Source organism: Geospiza fortis, unplaced genomic scaffold (genome assembly GCF_000277835.1).
Source record: "Geospiza fortis unplaced genomic scaffold, GeoFor_1.0 scaffold1, whole genome shotgun sequence".
In the NCBI taxonomy this organism is placed as follows: domain Eukaryota; kingdom Metazoa; phylum Chordata; class Aves; order Passeriformes; family Thraupidae; genus Geospiza; species Geospiza fortis.
Genome location: NW_005054320.1, coordinates 7845126 through 7854093, shown reverse-complemented (window position 1 = coordinate 7854093; position 8968 = coordinate 7845126). Strand labels below are relative to the sequence as shown.

At 47.7% G+C, this 8968-nt stretch overlaps 1 protein-coding gene and 1 non-coding gene across 2 annotated transcripts in view; both read left to right on the top strand.

Annotated features, from left to right (window-relative positions):
- CHD4 (chromodomain helicase DNA binding protein 4) overlaps positions 1–8638 on the top strand; it is a 19974-nt gene extending 11336 nt beyond the window's left edge. The window contains 23 exon segments of the mRNA XM_031056605.1: positions 1–35; positions 145–318; positions 622–763; positions 1220–1351; positions 1464–1581; positions 1797–1921; positions 2107–2344; positions 2515–2687; positions 2852–3032; positions 3133–3219; positions 3385–3473; positions 3559–3692; positions 4173–4317; positions 4499–4664; positions 5027–5136; positions 5365–5497; positions 5645–5722; positions 5838–5975; positions 6070–6178; positions 6498–6630; positions 7486–7681; positions 7783–7958; positions 8073–8638. Of these exon segments, the coding sequence (XP_030912465.1) occupies positions 1–35; positions 145–318; positions 622–763; positions 1220–1351; positions 1464–1581; positions 1797–1921; positions 2107–2344; positions 2515–2687; positions 2852–3032; positions 3133–3219; positions 3385–3473; positions 3559–3692; positions 4173–4317; positions 4499–4664; positions 5027–5136; positions 5365–5497; positions 5645–5722; positions 5838–5975; positions 6070–6178; positions 6498–6630; positions 7486–7681; positions 7783–7958; positions 8073–8090 (3030 nt within the window). The 3' untranslated portion in view covers positions 8091–8638.
- LOC115947830 lies at positions 4691–4829 on the top strand. Its single transcript, XR_004081682.1, has one exon.
- Positions 8639–8968: the final 330 nt, after the last annotated feature.

The window sequence follows — 8968 nt, the reverse complement described above, 5'->3', positions numbered from 1 at the left end:
CACCTGCTGACCTTCCTGACACCCGAGAGATTCCAGTATGTCTTGCAGTGCCAGTCAGCCTGCCTGTCTTGTCACTCCTTTCCCCTCACTTGCTCTTTTGTCTTTTTCCTTTGGGCTGTTTGCTGAGTGTCTGTTTCCCTGCAGTAACTTGGAGGGCTTCCTAGAAGAGTTTGCGGATATTGCCAAGGAAGATCAGATCAAGAAGCTGCACGACATGCTGGGCCCGCATATGCTGAGGCGTCTCAAGGCTGATGTTTTCAAGAATATGCCGTCTAAGACTGAACTCATTGTCAGAGTGGAGCTGAGTCCCATGCAGAAGTGAGTGTGGGCATGAAGAGAGCGCCTGCTGTTGAGCTACTGTTTCTCTGCTCTGCAGTTTCAGAGAGGATGCTGAAGCAGCCTTATCCTTACTCTGCGGGGTTTTCTGCATAGTGGGCTGCCACAAGAGCAGAGGAAATACTAATCCTGAGCTCTGGTGTAAGGGATAAAGAGATAGTGAGTGCCAGTGGCACTCACTTAGATAGTAATGCCAGAAGCTGTGCAGAGTTTAGCAAGAGAAGAGTAGGTTAGTCATTCTCATAACAACTGGCTGAGTTGTTTTATTTTCTTTTTTGTTTTCAGGAAATATTATAAATACATTTTGACAAGAAACTTTGAGGCACTGAATGCACGGGGTGGTGGTAACCAAGTCTCATTGCTCAATGTTGTTATGGATCTGAAGAAGTGCTGTAACCACCCCTACCTCTTTCCTGTGGCTGCTATGGTATGTCCAGTCACTTATTCTGTATAAGCAAATTCCCTGCTGGCTCTTACCAGGAAGCCAGTTAGCTCCCTAGGTGAGGCATGGAGGGGTTCCCATTTCTCTCCTTTTGCTTCTATGTGGTTTTTTTCATCCTGTCTTTATTTAGACCCAAATGCTGGAAGGCCATTTCTTTTCTAGCACATTTTTGTGATAGGTAGGAGCTATCTTTTGACTCATGTGAGGTGGTGAAGACTGTAAGAGTAGGGACTAAGTAAGAAAATAGGAGAGTATGTAGTAGTCAAATGGCAAGAGAACAGGGACAGGGTAGCACTGATATTTCGTACAGGCAGTGCTATACCTTGTGGTTGTGTCAAGGTCAGTGGAGCTAACATCAGCTGGGGACTAAGGCAAAGTTACATCCCTTCAGGCTGTTTTTTTCCTTTGCACCTTATTCCCTCTTTCTCTTTTTGTTTTTAGGAAGCTCCAAAAATGCCAAATGGCATGTATGATGGTAGTGCACTTATTCGAGCCTCTGGAAAGCTGTTGCTGCTCCAGAAAATGTTAAAGAACCTGAAGGAAGGAGGTCACAGGGTGCTCATATTCTCTCAGGTACATGGAGAAAAACCTTTAGGCATGGAATACTTTTTATGAGAAAGAAGTCTGTTGATCTGGTATCCATGTGTCCCTCACTCTTCTGTGCTGGTGTTTTTCTTACATGCAGATGACTAAAATGTTGGACCTTCTAGAAGATTTTTTGGAACACGAAGGATACAAATATGAGCGGATTGATGGAGGAATCACAGGGAACATGCGTCAGGAGGCTATTGATCGCTTCAATGGTATATAGTCACCTACTTTTTCTGTAGAATGAAAGCTGGCCTTGTATGTGCTTAATACTCATGGGATTGTTGTGCCCCAAGTCTTCTATTGCTTTCCTGGAATCTTAAATTAGTAGCAATTCCCTGTCAGGTGATGTGGGTCAATTACAAATTCTTCTTTGAGTACTGCACACTCTCTTGATTACTTTTATTCTCTTTTTTTTTTTTAATCTAAGCTCCTGGAGCTCAGCAGTTCTGCTTTCTGCTTTCAACTCGAGCTGGGGGTCTTGGTATTAACTTGGCCACAGCAGATACTGTGATTATCTACGATTCAGACTGGAACCCCCACAATGATATCCAGGTGAGTCTCAGTGAGGATGGGTAGAGATGGGAAGTGAAATAGTGGAGGAATTTTCTAGGGCACAGCCTTCACTAAATGCTAAGAACGAACGTGAAGGCAGGTGTGAGGCTTGTGGAGGTAGGTGGGGTATGTCAGACCTGCTGCTTGTGCAGCTCTAGATTGTTCTGAGCACGTGTCTTTTCTAGGCCTTCAGCCGTGCACACAGAATTGGACAGAACAAGAAGGTGATGATATACCGCTTTGTGACAAGGGCCTCAGTGGAGGAGCGTATCACTCAGGTGGCCAAGAAGAAAATGATGCTAACTCACCTGGTAGTGAGACCAGGGTTGGGCTCCAAGACAGGCTCCATGTCCAAGCAGGAGCTTGATGACATTCTCAAATTTGGCACTGAAGAACTCTTCAAGGATGAAGCTACTGAGGGGGGTGAGTGCCTGGGAGTAGAAGTGACGGGGGTCAGGAGATCTGGCTCCTTATTTAGTGAGAGACTGTAGATACAGTGCTGATTATAGCTCTACAGAGAGGGTCTAGGGTAACATTCCCTTTCATAGTTCATTGAGATCCATACAGCAACGGTGCTTGTACTCTTCCTTCAGGGGATAACAAAGAAGGTGAGGATAGTAGTGTCATCCACTACGATGACAAAGCAATTGAGCGTCTGTTGGATCGGAACCAGGATGAAACAGAAGATACAGAACTTCAGGGCATGAATGAATATCTCAGCTCCTTCAAGGTGGCCCAGTATGTGGTTCGTGAGGAGGAGATGGGGGTGAGTATGAGGTGGATGTCAGCTAATACATTCTCCTGAGTGATGGAGGATCAATTAAGTTAATTGAGCTCTGAAGCTTTTAAGGCTAAGCAGGCAGGCATATATCTGCTATGACAGGCTGGGACTTGGATCATAGGGCCCTAAGTTGGTTACCTCTCTGGCAGGAGGAAGAGGAGGTTGAACGGGAAATTATCAAGCAGGAGGAATCGGTAGATCCTGATTACTGGGAGAAACTGCTCCGTCACCATTATGAGCAACAACAGGAGGATCTGGCCAGGAATCTGGGCAAGGGCAAACGTATTCGCAAGCAAGTGAACTACAACGATGGCTCGCAGGAGGATAGAGGTACAAATCCACAGGAGCCTGAGGGAAAAACGGGTGTAAGTACGTGTTGCTGGGAAGTAACGGAGTAGTGTCTCAGGCTCACGTGCTGTTTTTCTTTCAGACTGGCAGGATGACCAGTCAGATAATCAGTCAGACTATTCAGTTGCTTCTGAAGAAGGAGATGAGGACTTTGATGAGAGATCTGAAGGTAAGTTCTACTGTAGACAGAGTTCCTGGGCTGCTTTGAGTGTGGAAATGGTTGGGACTTGATTTGGGTGATTTATATGTTTTGTGGTGCTCTCCTGCTGGGGCACTACTCTCACAGCAATATGCTGTGCATTGTCTCTTTACTTAGCTGCATTTCTCTCTTCAGCAGCTCGTCGGCCTAGCCGCAAGGGCCTGAGAAACGACAAGGATAAGCCTCTGCCTCCATTACTGGCTCGTGTGGGAGGGAACATCGAGGTAAGTTGTACCAGGGAAGGCATTTGCATCCCAGCTGCTCCTGTATTCCTCTTGCCATATCCGTCCGTCTGCTCCTTCATTCTAGGTGCTGGGTTTCAACGCTCGCCAGCGGAAAGCCTTCCTCAATGCTATCATGCGCTATGGAATGCCACCTCAGGATGCCTTCACCACTCAGTGGCTTGTGCGGGACCTCCGTGGCAAGTCAGAGAAAGAGTTCAAGTGAGTTTGCAGTAGGCAGGAATGGAAGGCTGACAGCAGCTACACCTGTCTGGGAAGAATGAGAATTGGGCCTTTTCTTGGAGACTGCACTTCCTTAACATATTGGTTGATTCTTTGTGGGAGAATTAAGTAGAAGCTGGGATTGTTGATAACTCTTACTTGGATCTGACTATTCAGTCACCAAAAGTAAATGCTTTTGTAGGAGTAGCATGGCTCTACAAGCATGCAGGGAATACTCTCACAGAGTCTTTCTTGAGTTCGATTGTTTCTGGCTCAAGATTCTTGAGTAAGCTGTGTGTCCTATGTACATAGTGATTCTGTTAAGAAATTCTCCCTTGAAGGAGCCTGGAGCCCCAGAACTTCTTACTATGAGTTAAGAGTCTTGGGGTTATTTGCCTTATGTGCTGGCAGGGGTCTGATAATGCATGTCTCCAGATAATGCAATTTATGGATGAATTGCTTGTCTCTCAATCCCTGCAGGGCCTATGTCTCGCTGTTCATGCGCCATTTATGTGAACCTGGAGCTGATGGTGCAGAGACCTTTGCAGATGGGGTCCCACGGGAAGGTCTTTCTCGGCAGCACGTCCTTACTCGCATTGGGGTCATGTCACTTATACGCAAAAAGGTGAGTGCCTGGCAGAGCTGTGTGGCCTTTGCTGGCCATACATACAGCTGTAGTCACCGGCGTCTTGAGTTGGAGAGTTACCTCTTCTTTAGCACCTACTTTTGTTGTGTGCTCAGTGCTCTGCCTCTACAGGTGTAAGGATGAGACTCCTCCAGTGATACGTCTTTCTCTCCTTGTGCAGGTGCAGGAATTTGAGCATGTGAACGGCCGCTGGAGTATGCCAGAACTGGCAGAGATAGAGGAGAACAAGAAACTTTCACAGCCCAGCTCACCCTCTCCCAAAACTCCAACTCCTTCGACACCAGGGGATACGCAGCCAAACACACCGGCCCCCGTTCCTCCACCTGGTGAGGGCTCCCTTTTGTACAGCCCTGCGTCCTGACCTTGGCCTGGCTGTTCCCCTCACCAGAACTGTGGTGCTGGGGTCTGGGGGTGGACGCAGATCAACTTACTCTCGTGTTAGGAGGGCTGCCAAAGACATGTGTGAGCCCTTAAAGGCAAGAGAGGACACTGGCTTTCCTGGGATGAGCTGACATCAGTGAGAAGCCCAGCATTTGTATGGGCAGGAAAAGGAAGGAGGGGGTCATGTTAGTTCCATTTTGATGGGCCTGATCTCTAGGAACAAAGAAGTGGTCTTGGTAGCAGGGAAGACCTTACTCATTTGCTTCTCTTTTGTCTGCTGTGCTGCTCTGGCATGGGGAATACACAGAAGATGGAGTAAAAGTAGAAGAAGGAGCTAATGCTAAGGAGCAAGGAGAGCCTTCTGAACCAGAGAAGGAGCTCAGTGCCTCTGCTACTGAAACAGAGGCCCCTATGGAGGTGAGTTTTGGCTTTTTTGCCTTGTAATTGTGAATTTCTCTACTTCTGCCTCCTCTTCATTTTAGCTGATGCAGAGATGAGTTTTTAGAGTGATACTTGAAGATAACTCTCTGGTCCTCAGAACTGGCCTCACAGTTTTGTGTGTCTTTGCTTTTCAAACGATTGTGACTGTGTTCTGTTGTCATGCACTGCTACACTTTGTGTCTCACTGATCACTGTCTTCAGCAGTGTGCTCAGCCTGTGGAGACACCGCCCCAGGAAGCAAAATCCCCAGTGAACTCCACAGAAGCAGATGAAAAAAAAGTAGAGGAAACGGAAGTGAAGGAAAGACCAGATGAACCAATGGAAGTAGAAAGCAAAGGTACAAAGCGCTTAACCCTAAAGAAATGGGCTTGAATGTAGAAAATCAGTGGGAAGTTACAGTATAGTATTGGGTTTCACCAGTTGAAGAACAAAACTGTGACTTGCTATGTTCCTGTGCATCTCATTTTCCCCTTCTTTCCTGCAGCTGATGCGGAGAAAGTGGAAGACAGAGCAGCTACTGAAAATCCCTCTGACCCTCCTATTATCACTCTGGATGAGAAAGGTGAAGCATGATGACTCCCTTTTCTTCCTTAACCCTTCTTCTGCAAGGATTCATTGTGGGTCCAACTTACTGCAGTATCTGCCATGTTTGTTTTAAAAATTTCCTGTGTGTACAGATGAGAAAAAGGATGATGATAAGAGAGATGTGGTGATGCTGCAGAACGGAGAGATGCTGAAAGAGTCAGTAGATGAAAGGCACAAGAAGGCAGTAAAGCAGCGCTTCATGTTCAACATAGCAGATGGTGGTTTCACTGGTATGTGATCTTTATCTACTTGAACTTGTTTATAAGCTCCTGCTTACATTTGTGAAATAACTTCCAACTGTTCTGGTGTCTCTTGCCTTTGCAGAACTACACTCCCTCTGGCAGAATGAAGAGCGGGCTGCCACTGTCACCAAGAAGACCTATGAGATCTGGCATCGGCGTCACGACTACTGGCTCCTAGCTGGGATTATCAAGTATCCTTGCCATGACAGACGCATTCTCCCACCTTGTACATAACTTGTCACGGGGAAAGTGACCGTTCTGGATCTGACTGGCATAGGTTAAGTGAGAGAGTGCTTTACCTTCACAAGAGTGAAAGTGATGGTTGGGAGGGAGAGCTTCCTGCAGCATAGTTAAGACTTAGCAGGACATAGTTCTCATTCCCCTTCCTTGGCTCCTGTTCGTCCCCTCTCTGTACCCCCTTTCCCCACTCCCTCTGGAGAACAGTACTGCCTGGGCTGTGTATTCCCTTGTTTTCACTGCCTTTGTTTGCCTGAGCTCATCCCATCTCAGTCATGGCTATGCCCGTTGGCAGGATATTCAGAATGATCCACGTTACGCCATCCTCAATGAACCCTTCAAGGGTGAGATGAACAGGGGTAACTTCCTGGAAATAAAGAATAAGTTTTTGGCAAGGAGATTTAAGGTAAGGATTTCTCTTTAGTGTGATAACTGCCTGGATCTCTAAGAACAGGTTCTTGCACTTCTGAGTTTCCACCAAGAAAGTGAAAGATGTATGCAATAGCTTTTGTTTTAGGGGTAATAAAAAAAGCAGTATATCTCAGGATCATGGAGTTGCTCCATGATAGGAGCTCCCTTTCTGGAAAGGAGCTTGATTAAGTGCTCTCTATCCAAATGTTTATTGAACAACTGGTAAGCAAGAGGCTTAAGGTTCAAGTGGCTATTTCCATCACAGCTTCTGCTTGGTCTGCTACAACGCACTGCACGTACCGGAACAGAACTCTGGTTGCATAAAGGGCTGCCTTCAGTCTCTGCTTCATCCTCTTTAGGAGTGAACATAGCTTAGTTGTGGGAGTGATTTACAATCACGTAAAAGCCATGTAGGTCTCAGTCTTGGGGCAAAACTTTGATTAACTATAGACTGAATGATAATCTGCACTGACAGGATTCCAGCTGATTTCTCCAAGTGCTTACAAGATTCTAGACTCTTTCTATAAATAGGAGGGAATACTTTTCCCTTGGGTTCAAGGAGTAATCTCCATCCCATTTGCCTCATAAAGAATGGGTAAAAAGAATCAGAGGAGGAATGAAGATACTAGAGGAGTTGTAGTAGTCTGTTAAACCCAATATGTGTATCTGACTGCTTCATGAAGCCCTTACTGTTTTGGGCTACTCAGTGAAACCGGCTGGTGAAAGGAGATTCAGCTACACAATCTCACCTTATGAGCTGGTGGGGAATTGGATCAGGAGAGACTGGGGGTACAGACAAGGCTCCCTCTGAGGCAGCTGCTGAAAGACTCATTGCTGCCCCACCTTGCAGCTCCTGGAGCAAGCGCTGGTGATCGAGGAGCAGTTGCGGCGAGCTGCCTATCTGAACATGTCCGAAGACCCATCTCACCCCTCCATGGCTCTGAACACACGTTTTGCAGAGGTGGAATGCCTGGCTGAGAGCCACCAGCACCTATCCAAGGAATCAATGGCTGGGAATAAACCAGCCAATGCTGTGCTGCATAAAGGTAATGCGGTGTGTTAAACAGGGGCAGGATAGGTGTTCAGCAGTGCTGTCCCCTCTGGGGTGTCCCTTTCCCGTCCGAACAGATGTCCCTTTCTCTTGTAGTTCTGAAGCAGCTGGAGGAGCTTTTGAGTGACATGAAGGCCGATGTGACCCGTCTGCCCGCCACGATTGCCCGCATCCCCCCTGTGGCAGTGCGCCTCCAGATGTCGGAGCGCAACATCCTCAGCCGCCTGGCCAACCGCAGCAGCGAGCCCCCGCCGCCGCCCCCGCCCCAACAAGTACGTACCCGCTCTGGTCAGTACGGGAGCCATGGGGGGAGGGGCCCGCCGAGGGCCGGGCCGGGCTCCCGTGACCAGCCCGGGAGTCTCAGCTCCTCCTCTCTCGCCCTGCAGGTGGCCCAGCAGCAGTGAGTTCCTGGCCCAGTGCTGTTGACCTTTCGGCCAAGCTGAAGTGACTCCCCTTGCCCACCCCTTCACACTCTGCCCCTCTGCCTGACATTCCTGACTGGGTGCTGTTTCCCTCCATGGAAGCTGCTGCTCAGGTCTCTGGAAGGAGAAGAAACTCCTTCCTCTGCAGCCAGCCCGTTGGAGCAAGGAGTGTGTTTAGGAGAGAGGGGGATGGATGTATGATGGACTCTGTACATAGTGACTGGAGGCCCCAGCGCCATGTCTGTTACATGGAGAACCTGGCTGCATTGCTCGTTGCCTCCGCCTGGAATTCCAGTTTTCGTTCTTAATTTTATTTTGAGTTTGTTTACTGAGACAAGTGTGCAGGCAAGACCAAGCAAAAGCCAGGACAGAGACAAAGCTACCTCCATCAAAATCCTTTTTAATACAAAAACTGACCGGACTTGTCAACTAATAAGCAGCTTGAAGGCAAAAGCAAACAAGAATGAAAAACCGACAAAAACAGAGCAAAACGTTGATAAAACTGAAAAATAAAGTTTCCTTGTATTTTATTTTGTTGTCTCTAGTATCATAAGTGTACTGGGGTAAGTATGTGGTCTCAGCATTGAAAGAAGATGTAGTCATGGCTTTTTGCTGTATCAGAGCAGCTTTTGGGGTCTCCTGCACCTCTGAGAAGGGCAGTAGATGGCAGTGTCTAAGGCCAGGCTCCATAAGGCCTTGAGGAACCTGGTCTCAGGAATGCTGTCCCTACCCCTGGTATGCGTGTTGGGTTAGATCATCTTTACACCTCTGTGCCCCCACCTTAACAGTCTCTGATTCTGTAGCTCCTTTCCCCCCTGCCTCTGCACCACGCCTTTCTCTGCTGCCTGCCTTGGCTGCAG